We start from the raw sequence: 21511 nt of genomic DNA on the forward strand, positions 1-21511 counted from the left end.
ATATATTCGTTACTGGAATATAGATTCGCAACTGGATGTACTGTATGAATGGTAATTTGTTTGTATAACGTTTTATGAAGATTTATCACAATCAAATTGATAAATGTGCCTGTGTTTAGCTAGTATATGATTTTTGATGTACAAGTAGCTAAAGAATTTTGAAATATTTCCAGTCATGCATATCTTTATCATGAATATGCAGTGTCATAATTAATATTTCTATTTTTTCTGTTTGTCTAAACATTGCTAATATATATCATTTTTATGGATGATCTGAGATATTCTGCTTTGAGTTACACTCAGTAATTGATGTCCAGTTTTAACCAAGCAGACGTCTTCTCTAAAGGCTTACAAACGAAACAGACATATCATTCTACAGTGTATGCATTATAATATACTCCTCCAAGATCAATGCAGATGTCTAGGTAATTCTTGAAAATGTGAAGAACATTGCACGGATTCAATTGTAATTCTTTTTAACGATGTAAAACTTCCAGTCTCTTATGTTTGCATTTACCATAGGCAAATGACGACAATATTTGTTTCCTTAAACTTGACGATTTTTAAGAACTTTGTAAAAAAAACAACGTGATTAATAACATAATGTGCTTACAGATTATAACGATAGAATGAAGTACAGCTGAAACAGTGGTTTCAAATCTTGATAAATACAGCAGATCACAAGTGTATCCATTCAACTTCCAGAGCAGTAACGATTTGAAAGCTGAAAATGATCAACTAAACAACGCTGTTACCTTTAACGAAGTTTTGCAAAATCGGCCCAATGTTTGATTTGTTGCATTTTTTGTGACATACGTGTTCATCCAATTAACCCCGCCGAATCAAACTTTAAGTCGAGTTTTATGTATTTCGTTTTTCGTGCATTTATTGGTATTGCGGTAAAGTTAAAACGATTTTAAGGCAACCGAAAAACACATTTTAGAAATTGAATAACAAATATACAAAAAATCGTTTACAACTTGAATAAGCGTGTGTTAGATGAATTTGAATGATGAACATCTCGATCGTTTTCAAATTGGAACAAAAAATGCTGTGTAATGATTTTTACTGATTTATCATCAAACCACAGTGAGTGTTAAATTGCCGTGGTAATGCAAAATCATGGGAATGTAAGTTTATATCATATAAAAGAATAACGATGTGGCAAATTGAACTACACATCGTCTCAAACACCACCTCCTGCTGGGTAGAGGAAGGATGGCTAGGTGTTTAACCTACCATATTGGGAGTGAAAAATTATTTATACTTCACTCGGGCATTAGGCCTATTCGGCGAGTGCTCTATTAAAATTGTTAGTCATATTAGGTTTTTGGAGCATAGTGCACACACAGGTCTAACCATGGTCAGAGCTATCCTGGTTTTTAAACCTGCACCAGTGTATAGCACTGGAACACGTACCCCTTTTTAACGTCCCTCCCAGAAGACGATTAGTATTTTTAGTGATAGGGCTGGGAATCGAACCATCGACCCTGGATTGACAGCCATGTGTGTTATCACTAGACCACCGATCCGCCACACTGTCTACTTGCAAAACAATCTCAATTTCAAGCAAAGATGCGACACGTATGATTGAGACAAATGTCACATTTTCAAAGAACGTGATAACATGTTTCAACATGTTAAATGTGATTGGTGGTTGAACGATACATTGTCTGCACGTAAATACAGGGTACAAAATGAAATCAAAGTTGTTACAAGAGGTGTAAGAATTTCATCTCATTTTCATTCATGATTTTTACGTAACAACAAATGAGGATGAAATAAACTGAAGATGAGTGGTATAAGTGTGTATAAATAACTGACCGGATGGTCAATATTTTAACAGGTGGCGAAAACGTTGACAGCACACATGCTATTGCAACAATCAATCCCCACAAAAAAGTCAAAACAAATATTATTTTTACACCACAAATGATTGTAACATGATCATTAATCACAAAAACCTAAATATCAACTAAAACAGTGAAAATATCAAATTGATATTTTTCTGTGTTTTGGAATTTTAGCCTGTTTTCTCGTCCAAATTAATCTTCATCGCGAATAGATTGGGACACAACGATGCCATTTCGGAAATGCTGTTACATTCGTATACAATTTGGAGCGCTTTTCTTAAAAATATGAAATTAAATGCAACATATGCATATTTAAAAAAATGTTTATTTCAGTGTAAGATCACAATATATTTCACCTCGTGGACTCAAAAAGTGAATTGTACAGTTGCAGCTTTGCCACTCGTGAAACAACTTTTGATGCCTGCTTGATGAAATATACAACTATCTGATACTGAAACAAAAAATATCCTCTCTTTATTACTTATTAAAGGTTGACATGCAATGGCCCTCGTACGGACTACGTGTTTTTGTAAAGCTACGTTATTTTTAAAAACAATTTCGTTTCCGCAAAACACCTAAAACTCGGGTTGGGATGAACCTTTCTTACACTCTCGGTCAAGGATGATACTAATAGACTGATGGCGCTAAAAATGACAAATTTAACTATATTTCCATAAAAACCATAAACCAGCTCTTGGACATGAAGTAAATGTCAATGCCATGATATAAAACGTCTATAAAAGCGTGTAACTAGAACAATACATCTACTGTACCAGCACGTATTTGCGGTTAGAATACTTTGTGAGTAGACCATTCTACCTCATCATAAGTTATGTCAATATAGACGCACTTTTAGACGCACAATGTAGGTTGATGCAAAAACATTTTTTAATGCACTATTTTGTTGATTACTCTTTTCTAACTGGGAAAGGTGTGATCACGTAGCTATCAATTGAAATAAAAACAACACATATATAAAGGCAAATAATTATATTTTTATCTTTTTATCTGTTCTTGCATCATACGCCTTTTTCTATTTATCATATTAAAGTCAAAATGAGTTAAACAAAATAATGCATTAATTTGTTTTATATTGTTTGCGTCAACCTTTATTTTGCGCATTTAAGGAAAATAAGCACAGTAATAAAACGGAGTTATGCTTTCTACTTTTTGTCAAATCTATGGTAAGGAAAAAGAAGTGGTCCTTCATTTTTTTTTCTGATCAGATAATTAAAAACCTAGTAAGAACATCAATGTATCATTAGTAAGAATTAGTACGCATTGAATTTAATTATCTTACCGGTATTTCTGAATATCCATCTTTATCCACAAATGACCAAGAGTCCTCACGTTTTGGTTCACCTTTCTGTCCCCTTTTAATGTAACGTTCACTTCCTTTACCGGAACCTTTACTCTCAGCCTCCAGAATAGTTAACCTTATATCCCTTCTCTCATCGATGTCATCATTTCTGTGACGAGCTCTACCGTGTTCTTGTTTAACTCTACGTCTGTCGTCTCTTTCATGATGTCTTGGTCTAGAGATATCGGAATCCGTCTCTGACCTATAGTCCCTTGCAGGACTATAAGCTCTATTTCCACGGCCGTTTTCATATATTTCTCTTGATGTGTCCGCCCCTTCCCATGATCTGTCAATCCTTTCTCTAGATGTGCTTGTCCTTTCTCTTGATGTAGCTGTTCTTTCTCTTGATCTATCAGTCCTTTCTGGACTTCTTGGTATGTTTCGATGTGTATTGGCCTGGTCAGGACTCCTGCCCCGCCTTGCTAAATCCCAACTCGGAGACCCATAGTTATGTGAGTCCGACATATTTCCATAAGCGCTGCTAGAATACCTAGAACTTTGCAAACTTTCACGTGAACCAGACGATGTAGTCGTTCGTAAAGACACCGAAGGTATCCCGAAGTCTGATTGATTATCACTGGCATCACTCAGCCGACGAATCCACGACGGTGCAGACATTTTAACAATCCTTTACTTAGATTAATCTGTTTTGGTTGACTGGTAGGGTTCCCCGTTCTAAATATAGAACATGATGACGTATATTTGGACTAGGAATGTATGTATAGCTATATGCCCTCTTTAGGGCAAGGCCCCTTTAGTACTTATAGAAAGGTAATACAAGTATTCGATATGATTTTGACATAAACATGGAGTATTTAGGTGTTTAACCTCGCATTTAAACCTCTAAAAATAGAAACACAGTGAGGCTTGTCAATACGGCTCATTTCGTAATTAATCTCAAAACTATAATGCGTTTAACCACAATGATAACAAACATTACGTGAAGTTGATAAGAAAAAAACGTATTCGCTCACAAGGGCGTTTTGTTTCTTGATCGTATTCTTTGCGTCGAAGCAATTAGTTTGTGTGCAGTCGTAACGGTGTTTTAAAACTATTTCTAAACAATTGATATCTTTTTCTATGTGATGAATGACGCCTACTGTATGCTGTACGTTTGTTTAATGGCAAACCACTTATATAAAGACACCTCTACAATGTAGTGAACGTATGTATAATCCGGTAATGGTTTTCCATTTCTGATGTCACTTTTTTCTATTTATTTTGCATTTTTTTTCATCTTAAAGAGTCAATTAAGGTTATACAGTCCATGTCGCACAATCACTTTCTATGTACTCATATGAAGAATATATTCCGAACAGAAAACTTCATTCAAAATTCAGTGTTATCTGGTTTATGTTATCTTTAAAGCCACACTTTAAAAAAAAAACTATTGTTAAATTAATGTTCCATTTTTAATATAACACATACATTCCACAGTAACATATCATTATGAGAGTAAGACAAATGGTCGTTCGTTACTCCTACGACATGTAATAAGTAGCAATTAATGAATTAGGTTTATTATTATGATGGGCAAAGTTTCGCAAAGTCCCTGTTTCGGCTGTCAGGAGCTCTGGCCTGCGGGAAAATTAGGTAACACTTTTGTACAGAGATATCATTTTTCTCGTATATTATCGCGTGCAAGACTGATGTCTTTATGCTCGTTAATGACTAAAGTGTATGTTTAAGGTAATTTATATTATGCAAGTATTTTGTTAAGACAATATTGTTAGACGCATGACCTTGTTCCGTCTTGTGTAAAATTACGGCGATCCATATCCATAATTAAACATAATTTAACCTAATTAAGTAGTATAATGTGTTTTAAACTTAAATTTGCCTTATTTCAGAAACACTTAAAGCTAATATTATGAAAATAAAAGACATTAAAAACACAATTAACGGTTGAAATAACACGTGCGCATCGCTTTTAAATATTTACCTCATTTTTTTTCTTTTTGATTCATTCAAATTGTTATTGAATACAATTCTGTTTATATCTAACTAAAAGAAACAGAAATAATGTCTGGGTTTTATTAATTTATATTTTTTTGTGATTTTCTAAATTTCGGTGAACTTTATCCACTCGTGTTTACAACAATTTATTAAGTAATTAGCACAAACAGGTAAAAACACTGCAAAAGATAGAAAAAGTATGCACTTTTTCTTCATGTTGACATATTGTATGCACGTAAATCTCAGGCGACAAGTCCAATTTGAATGTTCAACAAATAATTTACTTGAACCCGAACATAACAGAACACTAGTTTACTTCGTCATATAGTCGAAACTCGTTATGTCAAACTCTTTTATCGCGAAATTCTGATTATGGCGAACTACTTTGGAATGTGTTTGGTTTAGTAAGACATGTTTTGTATTTCGGTAATATTGTTATTCTCGTTATCTCGAAGTATTTTCCGAAATCCAAACGACTTCGAGATAACGAGTTTAAAAGGTAGTATATCATTGAAATTGGGTTTTTAATAAACGAGCATTATTGTGACTTAGAATAATCTCGGCGGTTTTATAACCTCCATGACAAGAAGTATTTGACACAGATCTCGGATATGTAACCTGTATAATTCAATTCATAATTCCGTTATCATAATATTCAAATAAGAAAAAAATGCTTAATCGTGTTTTTCAGAGAAGCTGGAGGGTATATCTTTCTTCATTTTAATACAAAACATATGCACAAACAAACTTAAAGTACATGGACCTGCAAGCCCCCTCCCTCATCAAACATTGAACACAGGTCACAGGTTAGCAATTGTGGAGTCCAATCTTTACTACATCCTGAGCGATAGTTAGGTCATGTGGTCTCGTTATACTTAGTTGATGTCGTCTGGTGTAAAACACTTTTAAACTCTTTTGATTCACACTTGCTTGTTGATAAAAACATCCGATAATTCACATATTGCATGTGAGCCTTAAGGGCATTCCACAGAGCAAAAGTCATTTGAAGAACCAAAATATAAAATGTTATTTTTTTTATTTAGACTGTTAAAGTTCAATATTGAGCAAGCATGAAACAAACATTAGTTGCAACAAGTAAGGAATTTGGCACATTTTAAGACAGACGTTATATTTTTTATAAGCTTTTCAATCAAAAAGCATTTGCATATTTTAGGAATGTCTTTATTCAAAATAAATATGTGTTTTTGTCAAACGTGTTGTGCTATATGTAAGACAAGCTATGCTTTTTCTGTTTTATTAGTAGCGCCCAAGCAGAAATCTTAAAATATCTTTATAGTTAACATCACGATAAGACTGAACTAACTCATTTCTCAGCTACTCCAGTTGAAGTTTAAAGTCACATTTAGAGATTGAATGTCATGCCACTGTAAGCAGTACTTATTACTGTAAAACCAAGGTTTTGGACGATAAAAGTTTCGTTTTTCATTTTAATTGGTTTTTAAATTATTATGGTTTGGCTAATCGCGCATCACATGATAAATGAAAGCGATGAAAGCGTTGAAAGCGATGAAAGAATGTCGGCGCGACGAGTGGATTTTACTTTTATTACAAATTTTTTCCAAAGGCATTACGAATCGAATCAAGAAAATATTTTGAGTGACCCCAAACTGCAACCGATAAGTCCCTGCCATTACCTAAGAATAGGTAATGTAAATTAGTGTTGTTTTCTTTTAATACAATTAGCTAGTTTCGAATCATTGACTAATAAGCCTATATGTATAAGAATGAATGAACATGGTTTTCATCAATTTCATTTCATAGTGTGAAGTTAATTGAATAAAACCAGATATTGGCGGGGACCTTTTTAACATTTGTAGTAGTTTGTAAGGCAAACATATAGTCAACATATAGTCAACATATAGTCAACATATAGTCAACATATAGTCAACATATAGTCAACATATTTAACTTTAACAGTCAACTTTTAGTCAATATATTTCCATTTCCTGAGTTATTATCTATTGTAATTGTCTAATCCCCTCGGTTCCTGATCAATATTCATTTAAGATTTTCGACTTGCTTTAAAATTCACATTTGCGTTGCAATCTTATGAACGTATACGAATAAAGTGGTTATTCATATAGCTAATTTAAATCGCACTATTTAAAACCGCATAGCACCATACGTTCCATTTGTAACTCCGGTACATTAATTATTTTAACATGTCATGTCAAACAATTAATCTGACGATATCAGATTTCGATTTGCGGTGCTTTAAGTCGGTAGGCCTGCGGTTTTGAGTGAATTGCGAAGTGCAACACACTTTCATCCTATGCACATAAATGTTCATTTTGTTTTCCTTACTTGAAGGGCGTGACTGTCTTGTGTTGATCAATTAAGTGGATTTTATATGAATAGTATTATACATTTACAATTATCTTTTGTATTGACGTGTAGTTTTTTGTTGTAGATGACCACATTGTAATAACAATTTATATGTAAAATACCCTGTAACAGTAGGGCCGCGATCCTACGGCGTCCGAGAAAAAACAGAACGCCGATTTGAGCGTAGTGGAATCGCTAATATCGCCGCGGAAACGCAGTGGCATCACGTTGGCGCGCACGTGGAGCATGCAAAAAACACACGCCGTCGCTCGGCGTTCTGTAAGAGCCTAGTGGGATCGCCGTGACGTCTCCGAAGAAGCGCAGTTTGGTCTGTGATAGGATCACCGCGGGTGCGCATTGAGGTCGCAGTGCGAACGCAATGGTTATTTGTGGCGCTTGCACGAAGATCGCACGGCGTTCTTTGAGATGACCCGCGCTTATACGGCCTTAACAAGTTTCATTTTAGGCTGTCTGCCGCAGGGCCTGCAGACTTTTATAACCGTATCTCGGAAATTGCATCGGCAGATCGACATAACAGTTTTAACTTTTGGCGAATTAATGCGCGCACGGGCGTATCAACCCCAGCGCAGTTAGAACTGCGTTGGTCAACGACCTAATTTACATCAACATTTACATCTAAAATACCTAGTAAGCCATCTGCTTCAATATCTACGGACTGCGTTCTGCATATTAATTAGCTAGCTAAACGTAGCGCTGTTAGGAGTTTTCAATCTATATTATGCGGTTAGTATAGTTCGAATAAGCTACGTTTTGCGTAATATTAAAATTGTACAAAAAGCAATTATTTCAATATCGGCGAGTTACAGAACGCAATATAAAAAGCAGAATCTGCAAATAGTTTCAAAATGAACGCGTACTGAATCAAATATTAAATACATGAAACATATACCTGTGTTTAGATTTTGCTGCGGCCGAGGACCGATAATATCTGCATGTACATTGTAGTTAAGAATAGAATCTGGGTTATCGCATTCGGACAGGTTTATTCCCCGGAAATAAACTCTGAGAACTCGTTAAAACCCGGAAAAAAAAGGGTCGTATTATGATGCAATTAAATGTTAATTAGGCGTAAGATATCAATCACATGTCTCAAATGAAATTATAATACATCATTTTATCCAACATTCAGTTTATTTTTGGTGATTGAAGTTGATTCATTAGAATGTTTTCTATGTTTTAAATTGTTTAAATTGGCTCTCACTTGACATTTTTATTGTCTCAGTAATTTCAGACCAAGTCTTGAGCATGTAGCAAAATGCATATGCATATTTAAAAACCACTGATATGAATGAGTAATCTGTTCATTTTGTGACATAGGTCATTATTAAGATACATGTACACCGAACATACAGGGAATAAATAGTATTCGGGTGATTCGATCCAGAGGTATTTGTCGTTGTAGAAGGAAGCCTTAAACATTAACCGAATTAATATGTCCAATGTATTTTGTTTGGATGCCTTTGGTTAAGCTGGCATAACCTGGAAGTAAATTAAATACGCATAAGTCAAGTTTGAATTGTAGAGTATATTTTACTAAAAATTCCTAAATGTTTTATCCGTGACAGGGCATTATTTATGAAACCAAAGCTTCAGATAAGGTTTTATATGATATTGAGAATTACTCCATACCTTATAAGTAACTATTTGGCGTATTCAATATTTCAATTGACTTATACTACATGACATAATTGAGAATCAACATAAAACTCTAAACGTTTTTGCGAAGGAAATTATGAGCAAGCATATACTATCTTTAGATTTTTATGTTAATAATTATGTTTTACAATTACATGACTTTACTCACAAAACATTGCAGGCCGAAAGCTATTCACCGCTTTAAGCGCTTTGATTCTTACTGCGTTCTTACAACGTGGTACGGAGCCACCACGGCGATCAATGCACTCTCAGTGCGCTTCTACCGCGTCAATCGGCGTTTGCATGACAATTAACCAAGCCGACATAATAGTATAAAGGAATGATACTTGCAAATAAACATTCATTTCACCATGACTGATGTGCATCAGGGTCCGGCCTACTGCTTGCCTATATGCAAGTCCGGCAGATCCAGGACGATGCAGACGCTGTGGATCTCATTCTGAGACGACGACGGAGGAGGGCCAAACGGCGTAGCATGGTCTCAACTGTTTGAAAGCCAATGAAAGAAAGGATACCTGAGGAAGATGCCGTTTTTTTCTTTGTAATGCAAAACAACAGGCGCTCTGGGTAATTTAACAACGCCATTTAATCACAGTGGCAACGCGGCTAGGTGTGACAGGGGTTTACCATATTATGCCTTAATATGTCATGATCATTAGATTAAGATATACTGATAAATGTGAGGTTGAGAACTAATTTAAGGGATTTTCATAATGTTTTCAATGACCATGTTTATTTTAGAGCTCATTTTTTTTTTCAATTTTATAGCTTTTTATTATTGTACTATTACATATACATGGACATTGAACACATAATAAAGTTGCCGAAAACATTGTCAAACTTGTACTCTAATCTATTTGGTGTTGGCATGGTGTATGTTTCAAAATCGATCTGCGAAAAACTGATAAACAGAAAACTTGGGAAAAAACCTCTATTGTCTTTGGCCCACACACAAAAACAAACACCATGCACACATATATATAAATACAACCTTTAACTACTGACACTAGTTTAACAAGTAAGCGTTCGTGTAAAAATAACCTGACTGAAATATACTCTATGAAAAGTATGTTTGGTGTTTTGTCAGAATCGATATACGTAAATCATATAAACTGGAAATTTGAAAAATCCTCGATTGTCACCGAACACCACCCACCCGTCACACACACACAAATACAAATTCCAATACATGGTGATATCCATACATTTATTATTAAACAGACTACCTGCGATATACACTTTAATTGTTCAGTCGTCTTGTGTGGCTTCAGCCGAAGATAATGCATTATTCAAAGAATATATGAAGTGATGTGTTGCTTCTTGTATAATGTGCGGTGAAATAGGCGATAAACCGTGGTCAATTGACTTGAGATTTATTTCATGTATTTTATGTGTCAACATTAAACCCTAAATTAGCAACAACTATATACACCATTACGCTCAGAAATCATTTATCAGATGCAAATCTACATAGAAATACATATCTTTGGATTTCATTTCATCTCGTCTGAAGTTTGTTCGACCAAAAGTTGAAATTTTGGCGAAGGATTGTATCATTAAAATACAAGCAAACAAATCTAAAATAGTTCACACGTCTGGAAGCAGAAAAAAACATAGTCTATATTTAGGATAAGGGCCTTTTTAAAAAAAAAGTTATTTAGAAATTAAAGTCACATTCCTGTTTAGTTTTATCGGCTGTGGCCCGTGGTGACCAATGTAGGAACCCCTTTGAAGTCACGTGATTCCTCAACCTGACTTCTTATACTAATAGGAAATGTAATAAGTATAGACTATTTAAAAGGATCTTGGAATTGAGAGTTAATTAATATCTACTGCTGATAAATTGTTAAAGTTTATGGTTAAGTTAACTAGACATCATCGTCTTTCAATCGAGACGGACAGCTGGACTCGACTTGATGTATTTTCAAGTGTCCTTTATGCCAAGGTTACAGTAGTATTGGAGACCAGTACCATAATCTACTTGAACAGTGTGCTCTGAACAATAGCAAAAAAGTTATGTTTATCAAAACGTAATCGAGTTTAGTTCTTTACAGTGTTTATGTAACAACAATAAACATACAATTGTCAAATGTAGCCAGTTAGTAAAATATAAATTAATACGTTTTAACTCTGTCAGTACATATAAACTTACATGCGAACAGCAATAGGAGTTAACTTAAATCTTATAAATATCACATAGCATTGCTAAACATGCCTCTCCAATAATCTTTTACTTTGTAAACGTGTACATTGAATGATGTTTTCTTTAAAAAATAATCTCTTTTCTTATTATGTTTGTATTTATCTCATATAATCATGCTGTCATGTTATCATGAACTGGGTTCTTAGATATAAAATGTATTACTTTTTTGTAATATGTAGGATAATCTGTGTTGTACTTTTGTTTCATATCTAGCGTCCTACCAAAATTTTAATAAAATAATATATAATATACGTCGCAATAAGGATGAAAGAACACATTTCTCACTATTTATGTTGTTGTTGTTTTTAAATTAATAATATCAAACTATTCTCGACCTGATCGCACTTCACATGGTATAAAAATTGTTGTGGTTAAAATGTAAAGTGCAATTCCCACTTTAATCATAAAGTTGGAATATTTCAAAAGCGGTTTTACATATTGCTCTGAGGCTGAACTTATTCACTAGTTTAATCAAGTTGTGCGTCTGTGTGGCCTAGTGGTTAAGGCGTCAGCCCTCGGAGTTGGAGGTCGAAGATTCGAGTCCCACACGGGGTTTATTATGACACGCCGGTTGCCAAAGTAGCAAGTAGTGAAATAGAGGGGTACCAATTACCTTCACATCAAGCGCCTGACATATGGGATAGGAATTGGGGTAAATATATTCACGAATGTAGGTGTCCCGTAAACCAAACGGACTGGCCTTTAACAGAGAGGGTGAACCTATGGTAAACAAATACAATGTAGTTTAAAGCTGCACAGATTAACCGTTTTGACAACTTTTCTTGTTCTGGAGTGAGCCATTTTTGCGTAAATATCAGCAAACCAGTGATATAAGACTGCTGACAAAAGATCAGATCGCAGATTTTCATATTTTCGTTTGAAAATTAATGTTTTATGGCAAAAAGCGTTACTAACGCTTTAAGAAAAATGTACAAAACAACAATTTTTGAACTTAAATATGAAAATCTGCGTTTGCATTAATTTAGTTTTTCTAAACATTCTCACAGTAAACAGTAAAAATGCGTTTGTTTTGTGACAAGCAATGTAATTTGCTTACACATTGTTAGATTGATGGCCCTTTGTATACTTGAAATCATGACAATTTTTCTGTTGTTTTTGAATAATGTATCAGCTGCTCAAGATTTCGAATTTATACTTACTTAACTTCCTTATTGTGACAATGGGTTCTTTTGTGACAAATAATATATAGCATTTACATATTATTTTTTGTGTTAATAACTTTAAAAACTTACATTTGCGGATTGAGAGGGGGGCGGGTGCGCACCCTGCGCGCGCCCCCTCTAAAAATCTGCCAAGTTGACCTTTAATTTTGATATGGCAGAAAAAAGTAATAACATAGGCTTCAAGTGAAACAATTCTGAAAACAAATTGATCAAATTTGCTTGAAGGAGTAACCCCCAATCCCATGCAAACAGTTTAACACCAAAATAAAACGTTCTGTTTACAAGTTATGTAACTCTTTCTGGACCCTTCACACTCATATGATGACTCTAGTTCTATACTATAATTTACTGGTTGGTAAATCGTGCATCGTAATCAACAATTAAATTTGGCCTCGACTTTAAAGTGTAAAATAAAAGAATATATAAGAATTTCCAAAACAAACCAAGAACGTATTGATAAAAAAGATAATCGACGCATTCTACAAAAAAGGTTGCTTTGCCCTGATGCAATGAACGATACTTATATAGACCTTTCCAGATAAACAATAGTAATATTTCGAAACGAATTTTGGTGAAATGCATCAAAGACGCGACTGAAAATGTTTTAGTGTGAATAAATATATATCTTCATTTTTATCATAGTTCGAATGAGGGTAAACATAAACATTCTTAAAAGTGATTGAAATAAGCAGGGATGATATGAGGCGCCATATTGTCAGAAAACAAGACAGTAAAAAAGTTAAAAGACAAAACAAAAGAAAAAGTAAAATGTATCACCCAGTCATGATGAATAGCTAAATGCACGGAGAGCTTCTGCACAGATAAGTGTTTTATTTGAATTGACGAGTTATGAAAAAAAAAAAACATTGTTAGATACATCTTAATTTTAAAAAGCATTAGTATATATGTACCACGGTTTCGCCCCCGCATGTAAACGGTTGAAACACAGATTCTGTGTACCTAACTGCCTTTGTCAGGCCTTTTTTGATTGGTCGAAATGGTTATGTACCTAACTGCCTTTGTCACGCCTTGTTGTTCTTGAGTTTATAAAGGTCTGCCCGTGCCCTATAATGGCTGCATTATGGATTGACCCCGTCACATCCCAAGTGTGACTTAAACAAAATTTTAAAGCCTTGTTTGACTGTCCTATTGGTTATGTACCTAACTGCCTTTGTCCCGTTTATTTTGATTGGTCGAAATGGTTATGTACCTAACTGCCTTTGTCCCGCTTATTTTGATTGGTCGAAATGGATATGTACCTAACTGCCTTTGTCCCGCTTATTTTGATTGGTCGAAATGGTTATGTAGCTAACTGCCTTTGTCGCGCCTATTTTGATTGGTCGAAATTGTCTTGTAAGGCCAAAGAAATAACGTCTAGTGATGTGCGTTAATGATCCTTTGTGAAAGATATTTCAGATAACAATTGTTCTGAAACACGTGTATTTACTGAAAACAGCACAAGGGGTTGGGTGATCGCGAAAAAACCGTTATTGCTGGTGAAGCGAGAAAATGGTTCCGGTGACGGTGCTGTCAACGTTTATTTTGATCAGGGAAGGTAGGTAGTTAGCTTTGACTCATTTTTATTAAAATTTCAGGCATTTCTTTTGAAAACGGGGAATGTGATTCGGGGTGTGTTGGATTTATCTGCACGCTGGTATAATATGAGACCAATAAAATGGTTATTAAAACATCATTGAGTTATGATTTCGCCGGCTATCCCCGGTATACCCCTGGACCTTGGGGCGTGGGGGCGTGGTAACATTTGACTGGTGCATAAGAACTATGCTGGCAAACGTTTTACGGAATCGGTTATGCTATGGTGATCCTCCACCCGTTATATAGGGCCGTATTCATTGTGGGTTGCGATTAGTATTAAGATTGTTCAAATAAAATAAAGACATATTGATCAATGCGTTTTGAATTTGGTAAGCATATATTATTATACACTTGGTGAATTTCTCCAATCTGACATGCTGACGTCACATAATATGTGATGGTCAAAATTTTAAACGTCGTGGCATAATTGGTGTATTTCGTTTCTTTATTATTGTGTTTTAGTTTTGAAACAATATTTCATATAATATACACATATATATATATATGTGTGTGTGTGTGTGTGTATGTTTTTGTGTGTTTTTTTATTCATGTCATTGCTCAAGTAAGCAGGGGTGGACGTAGTTCGGTTTGAGGTCATAAAAGTGTTGGGTTCAAATCAAAGGGCGGATTTATAAGAAAAATAACCGATTCTGGTATAACATTTTGGCTGGTAAATGGACTTATTTATATTGTGAGAAATTTCTAAGTCCGGTATATGATGAATCGAATATTCTTCAATTGGCATATTATGTTGATATCATGACTTAAGTTATGGAACTGATTGTGGGTGCCAATGAACTGATTGTGGGTGCCAATGAACTGGCTGTGGTGGGTGCCAATGAACTGATTGTGGGTGCCAAGGAACTGATTGTGGGTTCCAATGCATTTGCCAACATAACGCTATTTCTCGGCCTATATGACATTTCTGTGTATGTTATTACTGTGCTTCCATGTATATATTCATTTTTTTTCAAACTTGATGGTTACAGTGTGTGTTTACCACGTGATAAATTATGTAGTATATGCTACAGCGGGTGGCAACATGTTGCCTTCCGACGTAGCATTTATGACGCAATTTGTCACGTGTTAGACACACACTCGGTTATCCCTCGTCTGTGAACATCCTCATCATCGACATCGTCATCGTCATCGTCATCGTCATCATCACCATCATCATCATCATCATCATCATCATCATCGTCATCGTCATCGCCTTCATCGTCTTCGTGGTGATCGTCATCTTTATCGTCGTCGTCGTCGTCATCATCATCATCATCATTATCATCATCATCATCATCATCATCATCATCATCATCATCATCATCATCATCATCATCATCATCATCATCATCATCATCACCATCATCATCATCATCATCATCATCATCATCATCATCATCACCAATTATCACCAATTATCATCACCAATGATCATCATCATCATCATCATCATCATCATCATCATCATCATCATCATCATCATCATCATCATCATCATTTTCATCATCATCATCGTCATCGTCATCACCATCATCATCATCATCATCATCATCATCATCATCATCATCATCATCATCATCATCATCATCATCATCATCATCATCATCATCAGTAGTTTGAGTTGAAAATATGATATTAGCAACAACAACAAGAAAAACACGATGCCAGTTGATTTGTTTAATTTAAACAAAATAATAATATTTGAAACAACATTCCAACATTCCAATGTGTATACGATGGTTATTTGTATGGCGATTTGCTTTGTGTTCATATTTTCTTTACAGTTGTATTTAATAAATTCCCATAAATAAGGTATCACAATTTACTTTTTTTCTTCAAAAAATGGTACAATTGTCACTGTGAAATCTGGTTTGTTTTCATCTTCACTATTTCTCAACCACGAACGTCATTTCTAAATTTCAATGTGTTCTTTTAATAGGAAATTGATCAGACTGGCTTTTGTGCACTCAAAAGTGAAAACAAAAGTGAAATAAAAAGACATAATAAAAGAAAAAGTTGATAGAATCAAACGAATAATATCATACTATTTCGATATCAATTGGGCTAAAATATTATGAATTTGTGTTCGAATATTGTAAATATTGTTTTGGAAAATCCCAATAATTAAAAAAATCAATAATATCACAAAAATATCTTAGCAGATTAATGTACATAGTTATAAAAAGCACATACACCTAAAAATAGAATATCTATTGTAAAAGATGTTAATCACAAAATCAGAAAATTGTAAGAAAATCTAATGAACTATTACTTTGATTACACATGATGTTTGTATCTTGTTAATTTTTAATACAGAATTGATTTCTAAACTAAAATGGCACATGGATGATAACACACATTATTTTTATTTATTTTTCTTTAGTCGTGTTGACATTTATACTTTGGAAACGTTTTGAAGGTTTAAAATTTCAAGGAATTTTGATTCTTTTGGGATTGCCTTACATTAAAAATTAATAATTCTTATAAGCTCCTTTATTGCCCCAATAAAGTTTAAAAAATGTTTTTCCGATCTTCTTTTTAATCGAAGGCAATAAATAATTGGCACAGTGAGTCCCCTTTAAATCCCCAGTCCCTAAATGTTTACAAGCGATAGAGTATCAAAGACCGGATGGATGCAAAACTGTTTTAACAGTGAATTGATCGTTATACAGTCAAAACTCGTTATATCGAAGTCGTGGGACCTCGGGAAGTACTTCGAGTAATCGAATGTTCGATAACTGAATTATGAAGAGAGGTTATAACTTAACCAAATTCTTTTGAAAAATAGTTCGTAATACCCAGAACATCGAGATAACAGAATTCGACATAGCGAGTTTCGACTCTATTGTTATTCCACGTTTTGCAATATATCCTTCAAAGTATCGAAACGAAAGCTTATTTTTTCACAAAAGGACCTGCCTTTTGCCACATACGTAAAATATATTGTCTTCAACATTAAATATAAACATAACTACTAAGTAACAGTAAGAAATAAACTAATCCTTATTTAAAGATAAAACAATGTTGATTTAAAGAAACAATGACTTAAGAAAGACATAAAAACTCCAAGATATTATTACTATTTTACCAGCAGGATGTTATAACTGTGTTCTAAACTTGTTTAATATATATACAGTTTGTTTCAACACTAAATATCTAATCAACAGTTTCATCGTTGATGCTCAAGGTGACGCCGGACTCATTCCTTGGGGTGACTCCAGGAGTGAGTTCATTCCTTGGGGTAAATACAGGCGTTGACGAGTTCTCCACGTCCGGAAGTGCGGAGGAACTGCCATTTCCTCTAAGGGACGGGGAAGAGCCATTCCGTGCCGGTGTGCTGGGAGATCCGTTAACGGCCAGGTTGGTGGTGCCAGAAATTCCGGTAAACAAAGGAGGGGCTGGCGAAGAGCTACTGACGACAGGTGTAGCGGGTGATCCGCCGAAGACAGGAGGTGCTGGAAGCATGGGTGCCGGCGCTGGTACAGTGGAAAGTAGGTTCTCCCTAGATCCGTCTGTGTACAAGTTGTCAGGGGCGTTCACACTGTTTGGATCCACAGTTTGTTTCGGAGTATTGTAGGGCATGGGCGGGATGAAAGTCTTCTCAGGCGGGGGTGGCGATACGCGCATCTTGAAATGTGTGTTCTTCGTGTCGTCGAATAAACCACCTTCCGTTCTGAAAACAAAAAGTAAATAACATAAGGCGTTACAATAAGGGTTGGTTTCAGGTTTACCGAGCTACTGATTTGTTGGGCACACGAACCTTACTTTTTAATACCACCTTACAAGCATTTTCTGGTCCTACTTGTATCGTGTTGGGTACAGTCGAACCCCGTTGGATCTAACCCCAAGGGTTCGAGGAAAACCTTGCTTGCCTTGGACAATTCGAGCCAAGCGTGAATGCTTAAATTCCGTAGCAAGAAATCGGTCCTTCACATATTCAATAGTTCCTTTGATCGCCAAGGTTTGTTTTATATGACAATGTCATTAGCATTAAAGCAGAAAAGATGGCGATAGTTAAAAAAATTAACAACGATGACGTTAACAACTTTTTTTACTTTAACAAAGCTCTGAACAAACGCTCCATTGTTTGCCTACATCGGCCTTTACACCGCATTTTGACATTTATTTCAAAGAAATACATTGTTACTGAACAATCCTTACCACGTGTTCTTCGCATAGCATGGTAACTGAAATATGTCGTGTTAGTTCTTTGACATTTTTAATAAGTAATGATATAGCAATGTGTTTTTTTTTGTGTTTTTTTCTCTTTTTTTTTCTTCTTTTTTTTGGGGGGGGGGTTCTTGATATGGTTCATTTCATATACAGTCGACACTCGAGGTTCTGGTTATGCCGAAAGAAAATTAAATGTGATGTTTTTATTTATAAATTTACTGTATTGCGAATATAAAGAATGCTCGTTATCTCGAAGTATTTACCGAGGTCCAAACGATTTCGACATAGCGAGATTTGACTGCATATCATATTATAACTTTTTAAGCAATATCAAAATACTAAAGGGCCATATTTTAGTGTCAAAGCTATGTGAAGAACACCTTTGATCCTTGCATTTGCGATAAAAATGGGTCTAGACGAACAATGACTTGATAATATTACCAAGTTCAACCTGAATCAATCATTAAAATTCATACATAATCATAACAAAATGATTTTCAAATCCTTTGCACCTGCGGTATTTGTATCCACAGACATAAATTTGAAAATTATAATGCACTTATATTACAAAATAAACGTGTATGTTAATCATAACTAAATGCGTTTTTTTAATTGATATATACCTTAATCGCATGATTTTTCGCTTTTGCTGAGACTTGTAGAAGAAGATCGCTGCTCCAACGCCACCAACAACTAGCAGGGGCACGATAACAGCGGCGGCGATGACCCCACCTGAGACACCATCGCTCTCCTTCGGCTTGCATTCTGAAGAATGATAAAATAGTAAACTTCGGGGGCTATGATTACGAACCGTTTCAAGTGCAAGTCTAGACTCAGACTCATAAAAGCATTTTTAAAAAGGAAGAAAATGTCATATGTATTCCATTTCTTTTACAAAATTGTATGGAAATAATACTTAATCATTCAAATATGACTATAGTTTAGCAAATTCTACCATCAATGCTTTGATGGAAGAAAAATTACAATAAAATGAAGTTTTGCCATAATGAGTCTTGAGTCTGAAATCAGACTTGAGACTGTTCGTAATCACTGCCCCGGCGCTTCTTATATGAGAATAAACCAGACGGTTTTGAATTATATGGTCTGTGTTGATATTCAATATGTTTTAAGTCAATTTTATGGCCATACATCATTGACTCTATTCACAGTATAGGTCCGTTATTTATATTGAGCAATCCGGTTAGCTGCATCGTTCCTAGATTCAGTTAAGACCAATATTGAAGTGGCCCTGAAGTGGCCTACAACAGAGAAATGCTCACATCTCTGGTAATAATCCGGGTAAATCGCCTTTTTAACCAATCGGTTATGCCCTATAGAAAAGGTTGGGCACTTGAACAAGGTATGCTGTTTCGCAATCGGAACACCTCGGCCATTTTGTATCGAAAACAACCTCGGACGTTTATGGACGGTTTACAATATCAGAATCTTTCAAATTTAACTACGCTCTAAGTAGATCCTATAGTAATTTCAATTGAGCAGTTAAACCTGTTTAATCTTAGCAATATTGCTTATTCATGCAATCAATCACTTCACAGGCAATATTTCTGAACTAAGTAATACAACATACGCGTTAAAAAATCTACAATTTATTCATACTTTCATTTTAAATTTTACGAACTACTTCTACTAAAGTACCGGCATGTATCCCGGGTGTTTTTGATGGAAGGTATTCAAAATTCCTGATTCTATTATTATTCAAAACTTGCCCCCGGAACTGACAGTTGCATACTATGGATTGTATTCATCATTATTGTTCCCTAGCGAACGCCAGCACCTTGATAAAATTGATAAAAAAAACAATATCTGTTGTCGTTTGGGTTTTCGTTATTCTGTTACTGGTAACTCACCGTCGTCTTCGTCGTTATCTTGCCATTCGCTAGTGCTTTCAGTGATGTTACAAAACTGGCATTCGTTAGACGGGTTTTCAGTGTCGTCTGCATAGCAACTGTCACTGATAAAGCAGTACCCAGTCTGAAAAATATGTGGAAACTTACATAAGAACAATTTGAATGATTTATTGATCGAATTTTATGTATTTATCCGTTTATTTATTTACACTAGTATGGTGTTTTAAAGTGTCACACTATAGTTAACACTTGAAAGATGCATGTTTTAAGTTGAAATCATTATTATGTTGTACTCAATAAACTTTGATGATAAAATAACGTATATGACTGATATACAAATAAACAATATAAGCGATATTTTGTCGCTTTGTAACTAGGCACTTCATTGCCACGTAGCTTCCAATAGAAAACACCAATTATAAAGGAAACAATATTTAACTGTAAACGAATCGTATGTTGTTGTTTTTGCTTTGATCATTAAATTCAAATTAGTTTAACATGTTGTTTTTTGTGTTTTTTTTAAATATAACATAAATACTTTTGCATATATCAAGTTTTAACATACATCACGCCTCTAACATAAATGACGCAACGCCATTGGTCCAGGACTGGTCACGCGGTGACCCATATTTTTCCATATTGGGTCACAAAATTTATATCGTACCAAAATGGCGTCTATTTTCCGATTCCGATGAATAAATGAAACATTTAAACATGTAAACAGGTTTTCGACGTGATATATAGGTTTCGTGGTTAGAAGTTGACCCGATATGGGATATACGGGGCGCAGGAAACCATATTTGCTTCGCTCTCACTCGATATGGTTATCTTTGCCCCGTATATCCCATATGGGTCACCTTCTTACCCCGTAACTTACAACAATGTGCACCTTAAAGGATGACAATTACCTTCAAGGTGAACGCAGTAGTGTCAAGGCTGCTGTCACAGTACTGACATGTCTGGGACGCGAGCTCCCCGCCGTTGTTGTAACACATACTGTTAACATTGCATGTGTCCGCCTGAGAAAAAAAACAAAATGATTTAGTGTCATTATCAAAAAGTGTTTGTCTTGTCTTGATAAAATAGGCGCAAATCCCGGTATACAGCATTTTACAAAGAATTTTCTTTGTTCTTTTAAGTACCTAGTATATGGATACAATTTTCCGGGTTAAAGTCAGTACTGAATTTTCGAGCGTAAATAAGAGAAACTGCGATCTGATTTTTTGTTAATAGTCATATATAACTAGTCCCCACCTCGAAAAAAAATTGGCTCATTCCAAGACAAAAAATACAAA

The 21511-nt window shown here is 35.0% G+C and overlaps 2 protein-coding genes across 3 annotated transcripts in view; both read right to left on the bottom strand.

Annotated features, from left to right (window-relative positions):
* Nucleotides 1–3883, bottom strand: part of LOC128220722 (uncharacterized) — a 71232-nt gene extending 67349 nt beyond the window's left edge. The window contains exon 1 of the mRNA XM_052929221.1: nucleotides 3154–3883. Coding sequence (XP_052785181.1) covers nucleotides 3154–3831 — 678 coding nt within the window. The 5' untranslated portion in view covers nucleotides 3832–3883. The remainder of the gene's footprint in view (nucleotides 1–3153) is intronic.
* Nucleotides 3884–15837: 11954 nt separating this feature from the next.
* LOC128219685 (uncharacterized) overlaps nucleotides 15838–21511 on the bottom strand; it is a 120879-nt gene continuing 115205 nt past the window's right edge. For both annotated transcript variants that reach the window (XM_052927595.1, XM_052927594.1), the window contains 4 exons: nucleotides 21125–21235; nucleotides 20217–20340; nucleotides 18972–19113; nucleotides 15838–17848 (listed from right to left, as the gene is read on the bottom strand). In XM_052927595.1, coding sequence (XP_052783555.1) covers nucleotides 17332–17848; nucleotides 18972–19113; nucleotides 20217–20340; nucleotides 21125–21235 — 894 coding nt within the window. In that variant the 3' untranslated portion in view covers nucleotides 15838–17331. The remainder of the gene's footprint in view (nucleotides 17849–18971; nucleotides 19114–20216; nucleotides 20341–21124; nucleotides 21236–21511) is intronic.

This window comes from Mya arenaria, chromosome 15, assembly GCF_026914265.1.
Source record: "Mya arenaria isolate MELC-2E11 chromosome 15, ASM2691426v1".
NCBI lineage: Eukaryota > Metazoa > Mollusca > Bivalvia > Myida > Myidae > Mya > Mya arenaria.